Here is a 23,347-nt window from a genome sequence, read left to right as displayed (position 1 = left end):
AAAATTATTTATTTAAAAAAGAAAGTTGGTTCTATTTGATACTTTTAATGCGTATACCTATGTTTATTTAGAAAACAGCTAAGTCAACAAATAATATATAAATAGTCGTAAATATAATATAGATACTATAGACTTTGTAAGATATTAATTATTGTTTTTATGATTTTCAATTCATTAGCATGAACTAATAATAATTCGGTTGTATAAATTATAAATACATGAAGTACCATTGGATTCAATAATAAGCTAAATGTGCCTATACCAAGGAAAAACAATCGAACATAGGCCCACGTGTTTTCTATACTCAATTTCTGATTTTATATACAGAACTATACAATTTGAATTTAAAGGTTAGGGGCACAAAAATGCACATTGAACAATAAACATCGCCCTGCGCGCCGGAGCGTTTCTTTTCACAGTCCGTTACTTTATCGTCATCGTCACCATCATTATTATTAATATTCCGACGCACGAACGGACACCGTGCGAGTGTTGTACACAAACGCGCGCGCACACGGTCCACCCCGCTTTTGTGTAACCTACACCGCTAACAACGGGTCCAAACACCCGTCTTTTTATATTCTCATTTCCGAACACGATTCAAAATTTAATACAATATATCGTACCGGTGTTGTATTGTACGAGGACGAAACACGAGGCGAATACGCGCGCACGCACACGCATGCCGCCGGTATAGATAATGATTTAACCTTCGATCGATTTCGGTTTCTCAGATTTCACTCGACGAGACAACCACTGGCACCACTAGTTGGCGGTGGTTACTGGTTACAGCCCGCCGGGCCGGATGACGATTTTCTGAGGTTTTTTATCGTACAGCCGCGGCTGTACCGGTACGACACGCGTAGTCAAAAATAATACTGATAACCGTACGCAATACATAATTTTATTTGTAGAGCGCGACTTTCATAAGATTTCCAAACGCCAAAAACACAATACGAAAACATAATATTTATGATTCATCAATTATAATTAAAATCTGTGCTTGCCCGGGAGTCACGTAGAACGTTACTAGATATTTTCCACTTGGAAGAAAATGTATAAATCATAAATTTGTTTTAGTTAAAAAGTAACTATGACACCGAAAAGGTTACGCAAAATCGGTTAGGATAAAAAATATCTGTACACAACCCAAAAATGTATGTTAAGAGGACGTGAACCCATATCCGTCTTACAAATGTACTATATAGCAAAAAACTGTTTGGCGCGGGATAGAACCACTCCCTTTGTATTTATAGTAGATAAAATACCACAATGCATAGGGAACTACTTTATCTGTGTCGTAGCGTTTTTATTTTTTTTATAGCATTTAGGTAATAATAATTTTTAATAATTAAATGAAAAAAACAAAATAAATCCAAATGTTCTCAAACTGATAACTTTAATTTTATTAATGTTATCCAAATAATAAAAACGCTACGACACAGATAAAGTTGTTCCCTATGCGGCGTTGTGTGATTTTGGTAATTCTAATATAAATACAGAGGGAGTGGTTCTATCCCTCGAAAAACAGTTTTTTGCTATGATAAGTATGATGTACATTTGTAAGACGGAGACAACGCATGCGGGCATCAAGTCCTCTTAATAATATTAATAATAAATATATTAATCCGATAATAATTTGTATCTATTTTTTGGTTTGTTAGTTGAATTTTAATGTTATTTAATTCTTTACAAACGTAGACTGTTACGTTTTTGTAATCACTAATCACGATATAAAAAATATTACTAATTATTGATATACTATACATAAAAATAAGCAATACATCGGTACTCAAATTTTCAGAGAAAATATTTACCAAATTAGTTCAGGAAAGCCATAAACCAGTAACCGCTGACCATTAGCATATTCTTATAGCCTATAATATTATCAAAGCCGTACAAACGGGGATGCCACTGCATCACCAAGACTCCAAGTAAATACATATTTGCACCATTTTTCTTAAAGAACTAAAAATTAATAAATTTTTAATTTTGTTTACAATAAACGCCCTCGGAAATAGATAATAATTATGCTTATGACGAGCTCAAATGCTCAATATTGTTTGATAAAATGTTACTACAAATTTTATATTTTAATGACAATAATTTGTACTGCGAATTATTTAGCGGAAGATATTCTTTAACATTTTGAGATGTACCTAAATCAAAATTCTGATGAGTAGTTTCAGAGTTATTAAAATGTTTATACTAAGAATAATAGTTCTTAAAAATGGTCTTATAAAAATAAAAACTGTATAAAATGTAATATTAGATGTAGTATTTATTATACTAGGTATGTCCACTTTTATCGTGGGATCCCTACTTTATTTTTTACTTTTTAGCTTTTTTTATTTATTTTTCAACATTAAGTAATTATAGCTCGACAATTAAAACCCATACTTTATTTCAATGGTTTTAATACGTCATTCTATACAAGGATCATTTGCAATAAAAATTTTAATAATAATGACGTATACTGTATTTAATTCAAAAAATATTTTAAATAACAGACAAAAGGACTTCTAAATTTAAATTTTAATGATATGAGTGAAATTGCTTTTTATTATTACAATTAATATTCTTAATATTAAGCTTTATTGATGAAAGTTGTACTATCATAATATTAGGTATGGCATTAAGGTTCGTGGACGGTCGTAACCAATTAGTATTTTTATCAACGACGCGACGTTCAAATATTATTTCTGTATAGGTACTGTATAAGCACTATAAGTACACTAGAGAAGTATAGACTAATAGACTATACCATATACATTATTATTTAATATACAAATATTTGTTTTTCTATAATACAAATATTTTTTTCCTACCTACGTTACTTATCTTTAGTTAGACTTTTTAAAGTAATTTTTCGTGGAACACAGTTTAAAAAGCTTTGGTCTAAGCCTCCAAATCTTTTTAACCCATTACCATAGACATATCATCCTTAGTACACACTACAGTCATATAACCAAAAACAACTTTAATTTTGATTTTGAGATATCAAAATTCTCAAAAAGAATATCTGTTTTTGAGGACGTGAACCCACATGCGTTGTCTCCGTCTTACACACACGTACGACATACCAAATTTTCATTCGTCAGGTTCAATAGTGTGCTATCAGTTTTGATATTGAGTGAATTGACCTATCATCAAACTTTTGGGTAAGAACATTATCTGTGCTTACTGCTTAGGCGCTTTCTGTGTTTTTAACAACATTTTCATAAATAAACAATTATAGTTAAACAATAAACACAAGTGTAAATACAGCCCTGTAAGTTCTTATTTGAAAAACAGAAGTTTGTATAGTCACAGGATCATTCCTAGGTGGTACAAAAAATCTCAAGGATTATAAATATGGTGTTCAACAGGGCCTAAAATTGTGTGCAGTAGCTAATATTAAATGTGCAGTAGCAAATTTAAAAGTGTGCAGTATTTTATGATGTAACTTTTGTGCAGTAACTTTTATAAATTTTTATTTGATTTTATTTAATTAAATTATTGAAAATTACTAATTAGCATATTGTGTTCGTTTAAAATCTTTAATACTAAAAATAATACCGACTACACTAAATTCTGGGTGGTTTATAATATAATAAGTATATTAACCCAAGCTATTTCGTTTTTAATTTAAAATGTTTAGTCATATAGTCATATAGGTGTCAAGGACTTTTATAGAAGATTGTCTTAGTTTGTGTTTATTATAACTACCTAATTATTAATTATTAGCAAAAACAATAGTGCAATGAAGTTATATGTGGCATGTGCACTCAGAGGCGTATTTACGATTTTGGCGCCCCTTTTTTTCAGTTTCCTTTTACTCATTGTCACAAAAAACTTTTATGCCCCCTCTAATTTACAATTTACTTTTTCTTTCCATTAAAAGTGCAGGGCTTGATACCGGTATAAACCGTTATAAAACCAAAACTGAAACCGAAAACAATTGGAAACCGGTATTAACTTCGAAACCAAAACCGGAAAAAATTGGATATCGATATTAAATCAAAACCAAAACCAAAAAAAATTGGATACCGGTACATATTAAAATTAAAAACCTAAACCGAATATAAATTTAAAAACGGTATTTTTTTTTGAAAATCTTTGTGTCTAGACATTTTGGAAAGTTTTCTTTACACAACTGACAATTTCCCCCCCCCCCCCCACCCCTAAATACGCCACTGTGTGCACTACTAGTTCTATGTTCATTATTTTAAAATATTTTTGTGTGGAATTAGATGCGCAGTAGCAAAAAATTTTAATTTTAGACCCTGGTGTTCAAGTGTATTTAAAAATTCTAAAAATCAGAATTTGTATAAATTATCCATAATTTAAACATAAAAATAGGATGAGCATGCTTAAAAATCACCCAATATATTAACCTTAAATTTACAAAAAAAATTCTGATTGTACAACTCTTTTTGGGTATAACACATTGTGGAAGCAATGTATTTTTAAGTGTAAATGATATTATATTTTAATGTATAGCCATCTCGACCAGCGTTGTCCGTGAGATTCGCTTGTGATTATGCGAGGCGTATATTATCAGGTAAGCAATGTGCCTGCGATAGATCGCAGACCCCGTGTGATTTATTCGAAGTGTATAATTTAACTCTAAAGTATCAAAGTTATACCACAAGTTTGTCGACTATCGTTTTTACTTAATTCAACCTACGGCAGATTATTACAATCAATTAATACAAAATCATAACTTAACCAACCCATACTAAAATTTGATGTATAAAAAAAAACCAAACATTTGTATGTATAGATGGATAAAAAAAAATAAGAAAAAAAAACAATGCAAAAAATTAGTCAACTGAAATCATGGTTCAAACTTGAGATGTTTTGTATTAAAATACATAGAAGTGCGCCAACAGGCTCATCGCATTAATAATAACAATTATTATTAAAACCAATACCAAATATTTATAAACAAAAATGTCTATCGTATATCTAAAAATCCCTTTTTGAGCACCTCCCCGGGTTGGCCTTTAGTATTTCCAGACAACCATTTTAACATTAATAAACACTTCTTTTGAAGAAAAAAAAATATTAATACAACATACTATTCATTATTATATGATTAAACTGTGCACTACGGGCAGATTAGTATAGTAGCAAAGAGCATATCTTTGTGTGGGCACTTTATTAATATTTTATGACAAAAAATTTTATTTGAATAATATGTAAAATTATATTTTATGAATAAAAAAACTGCAATAATTATGTACCTACTTAAAAATTGACCAAATAAACTAAAAATGATACATTTATACAATTTATCCATTTAAAAATGGAAAAATATCACCAATACGCCCCTGCTAGTACTTATATGATTAAAGTATTATAAAATATTTTAAATATTTGTTCTATATGTATTAGCATATTAGAATTTTAAATAAATTTTTAATAAATAAATAACATGACCTTTTTTTCTAGTTATTAGATTAGTAAGTTCCAAACATGAAAGTTGTAGTAACATGATACATGGTTAACAGTTAATTAAATTTTTTTTTTTTACATTTTTAACGGTGTAGACATTACTTTGACATGTCACAATAAATGAGAAATTATTTTAAAAAAACAACAACAATTATTTAACACTATTGTTCAAAAAATGAAAATAAAAATTCAGTAGATATTTTTTCGCAACAAATTTAGTGTTTAGTTATGTTCATGAGAAAGTGCTTAAATATAACATTTTTAATAGTCAAACAAAAACAGATAATCATAGTATAAATGAAATACATTATAATATCATGTTATATAAAATACCTAGTACTAATATGTCAATTATGTATTCCGATAATATTTATATAAAATATATCAAATGCCACTATCAACCTATTTAAAAATATAAGGTTCATACCAAATAATATGTCTCCAAGTCATTAATAATGTTCAAATTATTTTGCGATACGACTAAATAGTTTTAATGCATGGCAATAGGTCAATAAAAATAAAAATATTGCAATTATTCTACGCCTTTATTGACTGAGTAAAAAAAAAATTAAGAGGCCACAATAGCCCGTGATCATGGTCAATCAATAAAGTTAAATAATAAATTAATAACTTACTTTCAATGATGATGGACTACGAACTGATTGTGTAGGAGCTGATTCATTTAAACTGTATTTATTTACAATCAATTTTCTGTAAATAATAAATGCTGTTGATATTTGATATTTATAACACGAGTAAAAAAACGTATGTTTTGAACTCAAGACAGCAAAGAAAATACATTGATTTTTTTTTTAAATTAATGTATTATATCTACTAAGATAATAAATTTGATAGACTTAAAGCTACTATAATACATTAAGAAATTACTTGTCATTGGCTTTTAATTTGTCATCAACCTTGAAGGATTTAACTAATGTAGCAAGCCTATCTCTACTTAAATCATTTGAATCGATTTGAGATGATGCACAATATGCTATCCAAGATCCAACTAAATCTGATGCTGATATTTTATGTGCATGACATACAATGACACCTAAAAAATAATAAAAATTACTAAGTATTAGTATTTGTTAAGATATAACTTAAAATAAACACTAAATAGTATTTTATATACTACCAATATTCAGAATTTTTCTGTACCATTAATGTTTCAAAGTTATTCAATTTTATATATTAATTGTTTTTATTATATTCATGAGAAATATTTTTAAACATTTATAATCTTCTCAATTAAAGCTGTTTTTTCTCAGCAAAGCCATCAATTAAATATTATTAATTGAACTACAGATTTAGGGCGACGTTAGGAAATCTTAGGCCTCAATCTTTTTCTGAAACGGTGAATCAGTGACAGACAAACATCAAACAGAGAAATACAATTAGATTTTTATGTTAAATTGCGCAACTTAGTTATACTGAATCCAATTTAATGTATATTATTAAGATAAAAGTAAATAATTTAATATACTTTACTTTACTGATGACTAGACATCAAGACACAAACCAGGTTTGTGTTTGAAATATACATAGCTAGCAGTGAAGTGAATCAAGACTATTTAAGTATGTGTATATAGAGCAGGCCAAAGGATTTTAACTATACATTTTGTAAATCAATCAAAAATAGTTTGTAATAAATGATATTACAGAACGAATGTAAGATACCAAAAGTGTCTTGGATATATATAATATGTCATATGTATATTATAATAAAATATGAGTACTGAGATGGTGGTTAACTAAAAAAACCTCAGATATTCTTATTATTCATTTATTATTATTATAAAGATATTTAGCCTAAAGATTTAATGCGAGTTTAATTTATTTATTTTTTTAACAAATAAAACTATGGTTTAATATATTGAGCCATGAATAAAACATTATTAGTATATCACTCTTACAAGTACCTGTAGACTTGAGTTTATTTTTAACATAAATATGTTTTTGCGCTGGATATAAGATTTTTTTTTACCACGAAGCCAATAAAATTGTTGTCATAGTCACTTATTAACAAAAACATATTTATAATTGAGAGATTTTTCTTGTAAAGGAAAAATACCGAATTGTTTGATACTAGGTTTATTTAATATAGATTTACATTTTTTTTTTTTTTACTTTTACTATTTAGATACATTATATAATCATTTAATGTATGTATCTTAAAAAGGTTAAAAATAATGAATAATGTAAGAAATGCTAATCCATTTATGTTAACAATCTTTTGAAACACAAGACAAAAAATAAAAATTATTCATAATAAGTAGCATATAAATTGTTGCCAACAGGAATCCTAACTATTTATTAGTCAGTATTATGTAGTTTCTGTGTTGGCTTTAATAAGTAAAATAAAATGTTCTAGTCTTACAAACTACTACAATCATTCAACAAATAAAGCAGATGAATAAAAATTTAAATTTACAGTGATTAATATTGTGTCTGGCTGTCTGAGAAACATTTACATAGGTACTAAATCGGTAAGTATAAAAAAAATATGAATAAATTACCCATATCTATTAGTTCACACAATTATTATATAACACGGATCAATTTAATAAAATAATTAGGGCCGTTCTTACAATGTTCAGTCAAGTGTCGGTTAACGCTAACCAACTGATAACAGATTTTACTACCGGTTAAGTGTCGATTAACTTTAACCAGACATTGTAAGAACAGCCCTTATCATCTAACTTAATATTATAGTATAACATCATCTATGTATGTGATAAAATTAAAATATATTTATATAAACTTATGTCTAAAACTCTATGATTTACTATCACATTAGTAAATCTATGATTATAAGATCAACAGTTTTTTAAGTTTTTTTTAATAGGTACCTACTTGTATAATTTTTTGCTACTGCAATATATTTTCATTTATTAATAATAAATAAATACCCACAGTTTTATGGTGTCACACCCCACGATTTTGTACCTAGGAAGGTCAGCTGAAATACCTGAACTTGCATAGATTTAATCTCATTAAAAAATCAAAAAATAATGGAACTAATAAAGCAAAGGTTTTCTAAAAATTCCATTTATTCCCACCATTAATAACAAATCAAATCTTATTTATAATATAGTAAACAGTCAAAATTATTGTATCTATTTCGTTTAAAAATACAACTGTGAATACCATGAAAAAAACAGTATACAATTCCACCGGGATCGATATAATTCTTACAGTGCACTATGCCACTATGTAAATAACTCTATACAATGATATACCTAGTTTTTTTATATAAATACTTACATTCATCAATGATGTCATCCGGTATGGTCATTCCCATGTCTTCAAATTCATTCACCAAAATCGGACGATCCATGGCTCTGCTGGTGGATCCTGTGAGGTCGTTTGATGTAGATACGATTATCTTCCTACCAAGCTCGACATAATAATATAATAATAATATAATGTGACTAGAGCAAACGTGTAATAAAATTTAATAATTTGTTATCGGCTATCGTTTTCAATTCCTATCGTTGACGATATAATTTAAAGCAGAAACTTCTATAGACGGTTAAAATCATCAATTAATCAATTATGTTTTTAACGCATCACTTAATGTGACTTAATGAATACCGTTGAATATCTGTGTAACGAAATTACCAAATTCAGCGTCCAGCGAAAATTGACAAATGAGGATCTTGGACAGTTTTTCGTTTATCTAATAAATTAACGAAATGACGAATGTCGAATAGCCAATAGGACATTTATTTTACTATTTAAGCAGGCGTAATCACAACAAAAACAAAAATCGGCGGTATAACCTACAAAATAAACTTTTACGAGGTAACGGTGATAAATAAATGTGAAACTGTGAACGTGGGGTTGACGTTTTGTCGTAATTCCGAGCGTACCGACATTAGATAAACTCGAACACAGTCCGAAAATATTCCCTCATTATCTGTAATTACGAGTGTCCAGGTCCAGTTGGGTTAAGTCCGTAGTTGTCAGTTGATAGTTTGGTACACTTTACGGACCATTTCTGAGTTCTAACTGAGACACTGTGTATGGTGTGTGGCGTTCCTTTCTTGAGTTTCTTCCATTGACCAATATTGAATATTTTAACTAAAAGTTAAAATTTATCGTTTTTATATTTCTGTAATTATTCTGTTATTTCACTTTTTAAGTAAAAGCTAATAGTATTTAGCATCTAATTGACATATTGACATATTTACAGAATTACAATACAATTAATGGCACCCAGAAGACGTAATCAAAAGCGGAAACACAAAGCTACACAAGCAAATACAAAAAATGACAGTTTAGCAACTAAACGAGAAGATTTCTTATGGACCAATGAACGTAAAATTGCATTGTTTCAGTGCATGATTAAACGGAAACCGGCTGGTCAGTTTTTACAAATTGATTTATAAAATTATAACTGTATGTTAAGTCTATCTAGTAGTCCATCTCATAATTTTTTCATTTCTCAAATGTCTCATTACAATAGATACATTACACAGATAGCGCTTATTCACCTGTTTGAGAGAGAACTGGGGAGAGACCACAATTTAATTCACCAAGATATTAACATTAACCACATTTACACATTTTTAAAATACCTAGTACAATTTCCACTAATTGGTAGAAAATTGATTACTATCGTGGTAAATATACATGTATATTTAAGCCATGGTTACTATGAAGTAACTAAGTATGTCTAATACATAGGTTATAGGTACCTACGGTGTCTGCGCTAGGGGAGGACAAATGGGACATATGCTTGTTAAGGGCCCCGAGATTTTTAATTATCATCTTAATACCGTGAAACACATTGATATTTTACATTAAAAAATTATAAATCTATAAATGTATTATTCTATACGCCGATTAATGTATAATAGTATAATACTACACATGTATAATATTAATATTATTCCTATCATCTGTTATTTGGAAAACGATATCTAATAATTCCATAGACCTTATATTAGTGTCTATGAATAATTTAGCCATAGTACAAAGTAAATCGTCATCAAAACAATGAAGGAGTAATATTTTGATGATACTCGCCGAGTAGGATTGTAGGAGCATACTATAATTAATAATATAAATATTTATTATCTCTATAGTTTATTGTTTTCTCTGCTCTTTGTTTAGAAAGGCTTTCCACGTATTGCTGTATGCCTGTATTATAGAAGGGATAATTCGTACAATATTTATTTGATTACCTATCTAATGTTATATTATGTTCGACATTTGAGTATTTGACTGCAATCCGCTTTGCACTTAACATTATTTTTTCAACGATTTCTGAAAAATATCATAAAAGTAGTTTTCATCTTATGAAATTATTATTACAATTTAGTTTATAGTGTAGCCGTATTAAATAATATGTACCTACTGCGTGCGTATCTAGTATATCAGGATTAGTTTTATTTTTTATTGTATTAAATTATCTACTGCTCCCGCCAACTTCATTCAAACATTTTGATGAATTTATTTATTTTTTTTATGTTTTTTAAGTTGTAATTGTTAAAATAAATATAAATTAATAAAATAATAAGCCTCCCACAAATATATTAACTTAATATTTCCAACACATATGTATTATTTTATTATTTGTAACATTATAATAAAAAAGGTGGGTAAGTGGATGCCGCTCTGCTGTACAGTAGGTTACAAGTGGGTCACTGTAATGGATGGTGTTAAATTTGAATTCAAAGATACAACATCATTGTATAAGAAAAACGATTCTGAGCAAAAACGGTCAGTCAGTCTATGATATTACCAAATATATTCGATGATATTATTGTGAATAAAGTAATTTATATATAACCTATTTACGTGGAGCCTTGTTTTCAATTTTCAATCCTTAGCTATAAAAGTAGAACATTTTATAAATTTTTAACTACAGAATAGTTATTAAATTATAAATTTGATAAATTTTGTCAAAATTTGAACTTTAAATGTTTATAAAAAAAAATTGTGCCCATGGATTTTTAATATTTTTCAATTGCTATTGAAACGATATATCAGGAGCCTTGTATAAAATTTTCTTTTTTACCCAAAAAATAAAATTTTATTGATAATTATAGAAAAAAAAACTAAAAAAATTGAAAACTGACAATGTCCTTAAACAACCTTAAAAGAGTCAAATTATTTTCAAAATTTAATCTTGTATAGAAAATGCTAATATAAACATTTAGTGAAATTTTCAAGTATCTATAGTCATACGTTTTTTAATTACAACAAATTAAGAAAATCGTTACATGAAAAATTGTGTGAATGCTCTAAAAATATGAATTTCAAACACTCATAAAAATTTAATTTGACTTTCTTGTGGACATTTTTTTTTTTTTGATAAAGGTAGACAAACTTATGGATAATCTTGTATTACATTTTCAAATCTTAGATTTAAAAAGATAAAATTTTATGAATTCTCAACTCAAAATAATTTGCTAATTTTCGTCATTTTTACGTATTTTGTCAATATTTGAACTTGAAATGCTTATAAAAAAACATTGTGACTATTGATTTTTAATTTTTTCATCTACCTTTGAAACAATAGACTAGCCTTCTATTAAATTGTCAAGCTTTTTTACCCAACAAATAAAGTTTTTGACATCCATAGAAAAAATACTAATAAAATTGGAAACAAAATGTTCCTAAACAGTTCAAAAAAATCAAACTATTTTTAAAATTTTATTGTGTATAGAAAATGCAAATATAAACAACCAATGAAAATTTCATGTATATACGTTCGTTTGTTTTAAAGTTACACCAAAAACCAAAAACAATTTTCTCAAAAACAGATTTTGCGTAAAAATTCTCGTTTTTCCTTAATTTTTCTTTTGTTTTTCACGGTGCTTTTGAAAACTTCTGGGACCACTGGGACCCCTAAACTCCAAAGTACCAACTAGATTCAATTTCCTACCAGAAAAGATACTGTTGAAGAAAATCTAAGCATTTTTACTGTCCTAAAAGGTGATAACAGACTCAAAAATAAAAAAACACCTCATTGTAAAATCAATAGGTACATTCATCGTTCCACACAGAATCTAAAATCCCAATTTATGAGTTTATAACAATTTCTTTTAAAGCGTGGAGCGCAATTTATCAGATCAAAATGTTTACCTAAAATGCGTCAGCAAAATTTATGTTTGCTGCATAACCTATTACCTATATATGTATATTAATATATTGTTATATAATTGTAATTTACCTACATGTATTTTTATTGTTTAGTCAAACTAAACTGATATCATAATATAATACCGGGCACCTTTTGACAAAGTAAAACTTTAATGGATAGCAAACATTCGTTGAAATAAATATGTAATATATATCCGAATAATATAATATAGGTTAGTACTTACCTACTCGTTACCTACGAACATGTTCAGTGGGGCCCATTATCTTCTTGAAGAATAAATAAAAATAAAAATATTATCATTCTATTACAAGGGTTGCTTAAAGATAACTAAAAATGTGTACAGATAAAAATTTATAGTTAAACACTTAATATTAAGATCTATATAAAAAAAAAATAGAACATTATTTTTCTGGATAAAAAAAGATGACACCTACTTATAATATGAAATTCTAATGATATATATATATTTATTATTATAAATATTTATTTAAAAACATAAAATAAAAACTTCATTTTTATTTAATAACTATACTTCATTATTCAATTATAATAATTATTACCCGTTAAGAGTTATTTTTATTGTTTTATTACCTTATTACATCTTTAAAATTCATTATTATTATTATTATTAATTAATAGGTAATATTTAACTTCTAAAAATAATGTTCTGAATGCTGACGATCTAATGTTTATTTTTGGAGGTTTGTCTACTTATATAATTCAAAATTAGTGCATAATAATGTAGTAATTAGTGTAGGTAGTACTGTATATTATTTATGTGTATTATACAAAATAATAAGGAATAACTGTGTTTATAACTATAATATGGGATATGTTGTTAATACAGTTCTTATCAAATAATATATAATTTACTGTTTTTGGTAATTATTAGTGTATTACAACAACATTAAGAAATAAACAGAAACTATTGATATATTATGTGACTTAAAAAAACATATCATTGGTGTGTACCCACTTATATGAAAGAGTATGTAAGGTTTACCCTAGACAAGACCGATTCCGACACTTTTAAAAACTACTGGGAAATTTTTACTTTTGACCCCCCAAAGTACCTACTAGATTCACTTTCCTATCAGAAAAGATACTGTTGAAGAAAATCCAAGCACTTTTACTGTCCTAAAAAGTGATGACAGACACAAAAAAAAAAACACATTGTAAAATCAATACATTCATAGCTTTGATCAGAATCTAAAACAGGATAAGAATAACCTAATATTATTATTTTTAATGTTTAAAATTCAAATAAAAACTGCTTTTTTTTTAATAAAATCCTATTTTAAAAAAAAAGGTAGAATTTTGCCCTCCTCTGGGTACCTATTATCTATGGCCAGGGTCCCGCAATACCTAGCACCGGCACTGTGTACCTATTCTAATATTCCACTGGGCACTCACCTTAAAATTTAAATTATATTATGCCTGGCTTTTTAAGCCATTTTCGCAACATAACTGATTATAAGATATTTAGAAGTACTAAATTTTCTAATTTTATCTTGATTTTTAATTTTTAATTTCTAATTATTTATTCATAAAAAAAAATACTTTTTTGATGTTGAGTGAATAATTTGCACATGTTTTAAATGCTAAAAGACTGGTGGCTACTAAAATAATTTGTTCAAAGATATTTGACTCAATATATATTGAATACATAACTTTGTCTTTAATCATTATAGATAAAACAAAAATTAGTCCTCACGTATTAACCGGGACTATCCATCAGCAGCGTATCTAGAACCCTTTCACGGGAGGGGATATAAAAATTTTAATAGACATTCAGTATATACATGTTGTATTGTGTACAAAATTTGGTCTCGGGGGGGGAGGGGGGCATTTCATTGATAAGTATCTTAAGAACTGCCAACTATTACTAGCGTCTAGCACTATTATTTATTTTGATTAATACAATACTTATAATGAAATAATTTGTATGCCTAATTAATTTGCATTTAAGGATTACTTAAGCATATCAATATGCATTTCATTAAATCTCATCTCAGTGAACGTCTTAAGATGGATGTACCTATTAAAGAAATTTGGAGTTTTCTTCATACTCATTGGAATATGGATGAAGTTGTAAGTTAAAACATTTGAAATTGTATATTAATTTGTATTCATTATTTTTTTATTATAGGATAAAATAGAATACCAATCAACGATAATGGAAAAAAAAGATTTTGAACTACCCCAAACTGAAGAGTGGATAAATTTAATTAAAGAACAAGGAGCCTTAATAAATGCCAATAATACAAATACAGGTATTTTAAATTGACTAAATATCTTAATTTTGAAGAAAAAAAATGTGTTTCACTTTACGGTTTAAACTATCAGAATAACAATATATTGTTGTTTTAAATGTTTAAAAAAAAAATTATAACATTTTTTTACAACCGTTTACACATTAATATTGCATTGGTTATACATGTTGGTTAATAATTGACTAAACATAATATCAAATTTTAAAAAGCAGACATACCATTTAAATACAATTAATCATGTTACATTTATATTAAATAATTTATAGATATTAATTATATTAGATAATAGATCAATTAATAGAATAATATTCTATACTACAGATTAGTTATACTTAATCCTTGTCACATGTGCCACATTAGGCACAAGCCCATTTTTTTTGGTTAAAACAAAGTATACCTATAAAAAAATACAGTTGCTTCCAAGATATTTAAAATTTCCTTTTGTTATATAAATTATTAGTGGCCTGCACAATTGCTAAATTTCATTATGTGGTGGCACATCAACAGAGAAATATATTATTCCCATACTGGCCATATTCAATTTTGTGAAAGTAATAATGGATCTATATATCTTTACAGTATTATAAGATTAAGTTTTAGCTTATTAATAATTAAATTTAGTTATTTTAGGTATTCAGGTATTACCTATATTAAAATTTTTGTATATTAAATGTTGAGTTTAAATATAGTTATATTATGTAGCTTGTAATTGTTTTTATTTATGCAAGACTCAGTTATATAAGAATCAAGCATAATATAGACACTGTTTAAATAAAACCTACTTTAAATTAGTGATCAACTTAAACTATGAATATGGTACTGTTTAAATTAATTAAAATTTTAGAATTTAAAATGTATAATCAAGTTATTCTTTATTTTTTTAATAATTAATAATTAATAAGTATCATTAATAAGAATGTTGTACAAATAATATTTTAACTCTCTGTTTATATTTGTTGGAATACATTTTTTTTTTTTTGATAATATTTGTAATTTCATAAACTTATCTAGTCATCTCTTATTATATATTATAAATTGATATAAAAAATAAAACTTCCATATAACAAAATGTTTTCTATTTAACAAAATATTTTTTAAGAATCAAACCTAATTAGAACCAATTTTATTTAATTCTATTTACCAAATTTCTTTATACAACAATATTTTTTGATACAATGACCCCATATAGTAGATTTATTTTTCACACTGCTATATTTTACATTAAATAAGAAAGGTATTCAATTATTGCTATAAGATAGGAACCCTGTTTATTATGTAAACATACTTATATACTTAAGTACTAACAGTAACAGTGTTTATATATTTTAATTATGATTTATTTTTGTATTATATGAGCTTTGTTAAGTAATGAAATCACTCTATCATGTTTTTATAATTTGTTATTTATAATGTGTATTTTTATTAATGATATATTACCTAATTTGCTGCTCAAAGCAATTAAATTGTATATAATATTATATTGATTCTATTTAGATGGAATTTGATGGAACTCTGACCCTCTGCCCTCTGGGTTGTGAAGTTTTTACTGATTACAATTCCAACAAAAAAACCTAAGAAAATAATTTTAAACCTAGAAATCAAAACAGTACCTAAATAAATTGTAATACTACTCATAATTATATATAGTTAAGATAAAACCTTCACAACTACAATGTTATAATAGTGTAATATAGACATAGAATTATTAAATTTATTGATAGTAATTATATACTTAAGAAAAATAGTTTTTATACTCTGTTCCACGAGAGAACATGTCGTGCAATAATGAGAATGGGTCAACTCTGCGCATCCTTCACCAAATTCTCGATAGGTGGCGCGTGATTATATTATGACCGCTCAGTGTTGATAGTAGCCGATTACAATTGTCTTGTGCACTACGATCTGGGATCACCAGTGACATTTAGCCGCATGAAGGGTGGATACGACGGCATAGTCGGTCAACAGAGCTCATTCTACAGAACCAGCATTTTCTCTCGTGGAATAAAGTATAATCATAATTTAAGAGGACGGTACACCCACATGCATTGTCTCCGTCTTACAAATGCACAACATAGCAAAAGCTGTTTAGTGCGGGAGAACTATGCTTCCTCTGTACTTGTAGTAGAATTTCCAAAATTCCACAACCCATGAGGAAGAACTTTATCTGTGTCTTAGCGTTTTTATTTTTTTGATAGCTCTTACCAATAATTTTTAATAATTTAAAAAAAAAAACTAAAAAAACTCAAACTAATAACTTAAATTGTATTTATGTTATGCAAATAATAAAAACACTACGACACAAATAAAGTTCTTCCCTATGCGTTGTGGAATTTTGGTAATTCTACTATAAATACAAAGAGAGCATAGTTGTCCCGTTGTATTCTTATTTTTATTTTTTTAAACTATACTATTATTTCTGTTCTTATATTAATAAAATTAAGTTTTGTATCATATTTAAATGGTATGTCTGTAACCAAGTACATGAAATAAATATTTAAATGTTTTAATTTTTCAGATATACATGTGTATTTATGTTATCTAATTTTATTTTATTTTGGGTGAGACAAGATATTTTTTAATTTCATATTTTATACTATAAGTATATAATAAATACTAATCCTTACGTCTCATCCTCTATCAATGTAAAACCTTTTTTAATTGGTTACCTACTGATTTGGTTTAATAATGTATATTTAGATGCTACGAAGCAAACAAGTCAAGCTGCAATCAGTAATGTGGATTTAAAAACATTAAAATCTGTTAAGATAATGGTGGAAAAATTAGACTATAGTAGTATGTATAACATGTATCTTGATAAATTGCTTAAAATAAAATAAAATATTAAATTGGGAGAAAACAATATAAAATTGGCTCAATGGTTTTCATACTGAGTACCTACTTCCTCAAATGCAAATCCACATTCTAATACAATTTAAGTAGTTACTGGTAATAGTTTGCATGGAAACAATATTAAAGATAATTCCTCAGTCCTCTGACCTCTACTATACTTTGTTCCATCTAAGAGTGAATCACTCGGCTGACTAAAACACGTTTTTTCCGCTATCCCCACCACAACCGGGACATTGATGAGAGCGTTAGCACAGGATTCCGACAACCGAAGACGACAGCTGGCGATCACAGAATGCATAGCCATGACATGGGGGATCAGGCACTATTCGGCGGCTCAGTCTGCGTGCGCTGAAGCGGTTGACCTCTTAGATAAAACAGAGTATAATTCACCAAAGAAATCTAAATTTAGATTTTCAAGTTCAAATAAACATTAATTTCAAATTAAAGTGTGGTACATTGGTCCAGCTGATGTAAATTAACCCGAACTACATATTTTTACTAGATCAACCATTGCTTTACATTCATTAAAATATAATTTAGATACTGAGGTAAATAATTTTAATTCATATATATTGTTATTAAAAAAGATCTTTTTCGATTATAAAATTGCTTACATTTTTCTGCATCTAAAAAAACTTGTAATTTTAAAATTACTAAAGAACTAAAACATAATAATGTTATCATTTCTGAACAACCAAAAAGTAAAAAAAAAAAGTCTTATGAAATGAGGGCTCAGTCAGTGTTCTAAAAATATCACTTAAACACTGAATGAATCATCAAGATAGGGGATCTAAACTAAAATTAAAAGTTCAGTATACGTCATATTATGTATCTAATTTGAAGTTCAGAAATAATTTACGCCTGATATTAATAAAAACCAAGTCTTATTAGAATTTCTACTAAACTAAGAACATCAGACTTAAAACAATGAATTGTTTGTTTTATACTGTTATCTGATATAAAATAAAATCACTTATTAAACCTGAAAGAAAACAAGAATACCAGTAAGTTGACAAGGATAAAAGACAATTCCAAACTTCTGATCAACCCTGAACCAAATAACATCTTCAAACTCATACAGTTCCTATCAGAAACTCACCTTATAAATTATAAATAGATTTTAAATTGTAAATAATACTTAATATTTAAATTCATTGCTTATCATTATTTGTTATTCCTAAAAATGTTATTTTGTTTATTACCATCAGTTGCTTAGTATTTATGTAATGTATAAATATTTAATATTAAAATATATCTTAAACGTAATGATACATCCAATGACCACAAATGTCACGGATTGGTTTAATAAAAAAAAAAAACTTAAATAAATAATAATATATACAACCATAAGTTGTTATGACCTATAACCATAACCATAACCTTCATATTCCGTCAGCCTAATATTTTCTGAGGAATTAATAATTATATATCCCAAGTAGCATTTAGATATATATAAATATTTTTTATTTAAAGATTTTATTTAAAAAATGTTCCATTAAATTTAATTTATTTAATATATGGTAGTAACAATAAACAATTTTTGGTTTTTAAAATAATTTAAACAATGTTCCCATTTCCTAATTTTAGATTATGATAGAAAAATGTTTTGATTTTACAATGAGTTGTTTTTTATTTTTATTTGTGTATACAACATGCAAGTAGTCGAAATAATGCATCAATTTTAAACTTCAGTATCTTGTTCGGTGGAAAAATGAATCTATTGTTGGTGCATTGGGAGGTCAAAAATTAAAATTCCCAATAGTTTTCTAAAGCGTCGAGAAAAACGGTAATTTTTATGCAAAATTGGTTTTTGATCAAATCGGTTTTGGTTTTTACTGCAGCTCTAAAACAAATGACCATAGATACATGCAATTTTCACTGAATGTATATATTAGAATTTTTTATAGACCATAACATTTTCTAGTTTTTTTGACTTGTTTTGAGCTGTTAACTAAAAATTTCAGTTTCCAAATTTTTAGTTTTCTTTTCTATAAACGTCAATAAAATTGTATTCATTGGGTCAAAAAGCTTGAAAATGTAATACAATACTCCTATAATATGTTGTTACAATAAAAGTTGAAAAATGTTAGAAGTACATAGAAAAAATTTTTTTTTAAGCAAACTGAAAATTAAAATAAAATTGTGTATTTAAAAATGTATAAATTATTCATCTTTTATATATAAGGATTCAACATTTAAAACAAGTTGTACGTAAGTAGTTTATTCTGTAACCAAAAAAATCTAAAAATATAGATAGATACACACAGTTTTATTTATAGTTATTTTAAGTCTTAATTTAGACGGAATTTACATATTAAATAAACAAAGAATAACAACTTAAGTTATTTTTCTGTAATTGTATAATATTAATTCAACTTACCAGGTGTCCAGCTACCATATAAATAATAAGTAATAACAAAATAAATATAATATAAAATATCCTAGACTGACCAACTGTCTTCGCTCAGAATCGTTTTTCGCATATCTACCTACAATGATATTTTAACATTGAATTCAAATTTAATACCATACGTTACTGTAATCCACTAATAACCTACTATACAGCAGAGTGACATTCTATTATATACTATATTTGTAATAGTAATTCCAACAGTCTGAAATAAAATAGACTTATTAAAATAAAACACAAGTTCAAAATCGAATTGTACGTCGTGTGGCACGTTCAACAAACAATGTTAAACAGGGGTAAGTATTGTGTAAACGCCACTGTGGGGCAATAGATACCACAGCAAAAAAATATGAAAAAAGACGCGTGGTGGAGTAAGTCTGAGGACTCAAGTATATATCGAATATTTTGCAACCATGACTATAAAATGCTAATATAAATATTTGATAGAACTTTGAAGTATCCGCGGTTATTTGAATTAAAACAATCAATAATCAATGTCTATATGTATGTTTTGCATGTAATGCTATATGCTATACTAACCAGCTCACTAGCTATTAGTAATGGTTTTTAGGAGAGGGGATTGTTTGTTTTTAAATACAATTCTGAATTTAGTAAGGGAATGAAGTATATAATAATATATGAAAAACTGAGCAATAGCATTTTTGATCTGCACTGATGATAATATCATATAATTATATAAATTAATATCATATATTAACATTTTTTTCAGGATAAGCCCTTTAACAAAGAAAGATATAATTATAATAATATGTAAGCAGCTAAAAACAGAAAGAAGAAAATAATATTATATTGGTAAAATATAAAGTTTTGGTTTAAATTACATAGGTTAGGTTATAACACATATTGTGAAAGGTATAATAAATGGTTTTAACTTGAAAATAAAGACAAAGCTTTATTTTTTTATGTCTCGTGATGTATCAGAATGATACCTACATCACGAGACATAAAAAAATTAATCAACATCATTACAAATTAGGTTTGGTACTTAGCTTTTAATTAGGTAGGTACTTTGCAATTATACAGAACTTTCAAAACGTTCCGAGTTCTGACCAATACGACCATGATATTAGCTAGGTATATATTATTATGTGAGTATAGTGCTACACTGTTCTGTCAACTTTGATTCAATCGTCGAAATATTTGCTTGTATGTTTTTATATTCCTGTTTAAGCACGAATACCTTTATACAACCTAACTTGTATGGCTGTATTTGTCTGTATAGGTATATTGCGTAGGTTTAACTCATTACTATTGGCGTGTAGCATAATAGGTACCTAAATAATATATAGGTTATATTATATACATTTTTCGCATGTGTATATAATTATTATACACGCACACACCGTTAAGGTGACTTAAAGTAGGTACCAACTACCTAAGATAAACCAATAGGTCAGGAATGTAAATCAGGAAAAAGGCAGTTTGATATTATTATGATTTAAATTTATTTTGAATGCAATTGACTTAATTTTGTAAAATATAATACAAATAGATTATACACAATTACACAATTAATAAAAAAGACTTATCATAATAAAAAATATAAATAAAAAACAACCATACATCTTTTAGGGAAGTACAAAAATAAAAAACTCAACTGATCAAATCCTAACGTATTCATTTCAATATTAGATTGGGGAGTATAAATATATTTATAATTACAATAGTTATGTAATTTGTATTCCTATTTAGGTAATGTTTTATTGTATACAAAAATAAGATACTTAAATTAGGTACTTTTAAATGAGTACAATAATCAACTTTAATAGGTATTTTATAATATATTATTTAATTCATATATAAGCTATTTAAAATAAAATACATATGGATCTATAATATTAGTTATAGGAAAAATAAACACAAATTTAAACAGTAGAGCTAAAATTATTTCAGTCAATTTATTGGGTTTGTTTATATTTATTTTTGTATTATTATTAAAATGAATAAAATGGTGGTACCTACTTTATATTCATATCAAAAATAACCTAATGTTTGTAGATATTCGTCCCTTAAATAACGTATATTTTAAAACAAGGCATACATACTATATTGGCTGTTTTTTTATCTTTGTTTTAATTATTATTTTAAGTCAGTTACACAAGGCACTTCATATTTTTTACTATGTACCTACTTTATTACTCTATTTTAATATTAGTAGTACTTATGACCCAGACAATATTTTTTAATGATAATATTATAATAATGTTATACTAATATTATTCGTTATTATAATGTTATAATAATATTATTAAACAAAAAATTGCTGTCTGGGGAGTAATAACTACCTTATATGTATTATTAAAAGTTGCTTAACATCTTAACCTAATGGCTTCTGAAAATTATAATATAAACTTGTATGCAAGACAAATATATATATTTTTAAGATATTTCAATACAAGTCATGAGTATGTAAAATATTACAATTTAAAAATGCATGAGCATTATAAAAAAAAAATGATCTATCGTATAAATATTCGTACAATCCCAGATAGGTAATGTTCTTAACTTCAAGTTTGATTATAGGTCATTTTAATAATAAAGCTAACAACACAATATCGGTTATGTTGAACGCAAATTTGCTATATCACACGTAGGTCAGAGAGAGAAATCAAACAGTACGCAGATATCCTCTTATGCATTTTATCTAATGAAAATAATACAACATAAAATTTAACATTAAAGATATAATCATATTCTTATATATGGTTCATATCGTAGCCTTTAATAAATCATATTTCCGTTTGAAAAATAGTTAAAAATTCCAATATTAATTTAAATTTTTTTATTTCTATATAATTTTGATTCTTTTTTTACTTCATAATTTATATAGAACTTGATTTTTTATGAAATGTATGTACATTTCATCAAATTTATATTTAAGGTTACTTTTGACAGATAGTGTGATATAATTAAATTGTAGAAATAAAATTTAACAAAATATTTACAATCGAAAGAAAACAAGCCATTCTAATTGAATTATAAGATTAATTGTGATAGTATGGACCATAAAGTCATGTTTACATATTATTATTATTTAACATATAAATATAAATTTGTTGTTAATAATTAGGCAATATTACCTAATGTTAAAATACAAATTAAAAAAACTAAACCATACCTACACGGAATAAAAATGTTATACAAATTCACGATGTAGACTGCAGAGATAATATGACATACAAAATATTATTTTAAATTATATTTATTTTTTCATTTGTCAATTGTCATATTCTATTA

At 26.6% G+C, this 23,347-nt stretch overlaps 2 protein-coding genes across 3 annotated transcripts in view; one reads left to right on the top strand and one right to left on the bottom strand.

Annotated features, from left to right (window-relative positions):
- The window catches only part of LOC132933867 (DNA polymerase alpha subunit B), a 30,192-nt gene extending 20,994 nt beyond the window's left edge, over window positions 1-9,198 (bottom strand). The window contains exons 1-3 of the mRNA XM_061000140.1: window positions 8,707-9,198; window positions 6,328-6,493; window positions 6,075-6,150 (exon numbers count right to left, since the gene is read on the bottom strand). Coding sequence (XP_060856123.1) covers window positions 6,075-6,150; window positions 6,328-6,493; window positions 8,707-8,779 — 315 coding nt within the window. The 5' untranslated portion in view covers window positions 8,780-9,198. The remainder of the gene's footprint in view (window positions 1-6,074; window positions 6,151-6,327; window positions 6,494-8,706) is intronic.
- A 177-nt stretch (window positions 9,199-9,375) lies between these two features.
- On the top strand, window positions 9,376-17,696 carry LOC132933868 (MRG/MORF4L-binding protein-like). 2 transcript variants are annotated; one of them, XM_061000143.1, is made up of 5 exons: window positions 9,376-9,558; window positions 9,638-9,807; window positions 14,526-14,647; window positions 14,706-14,829; window positions 15,290-15,692. In XM_061000143.1, the coding sequence occupies exons 2-5, from the start codon at window positions 9,654-9,656 to the stop codon at window positions 15,376-15,378; spliced, it is 489 nt and encodes a 162-aa protein (XP_060856126.1). In that variant the 5' UTR covers window positions 9,376-9,558; window positions 9,638-9,653; the 3' UTR covers window positions 15,379-15,692. The 2 variants fall into 2 exon arrangements, with proteins under 2 accessions (XP_060856126.1, XP_060856124.1); XM_061000141.1 differs by lacking the exon at window positions 15,290-15,692 and adding an exon at window positions 17,527-17,696 and having other exon boundaries at window positions 9,379-9,558.
- Window positions 17,697-23,347: the final 5,651 nt, after the last annotated feature.

Source organism: Metopolophium dirhodum, chromosome 1 (genome assembly GCF_019925205.1).
Source record: "Metopolophium dirhodum isolate CAU chromosome 1, ASM1992520v1, whole genome shotgun sequence".
Taxonomy (NCBI): Eukaryota; Metazoa; Arthropoda; class Insecta; order Hemiptera; family Aphididae; genus Metopolophium; species Metopolophium dirhodum.
The sequence above is the reverse complement of the archived record's forward strand: the minus strand, read 5'-3'. Positions and strand labels throughout refer to the sequence as shown.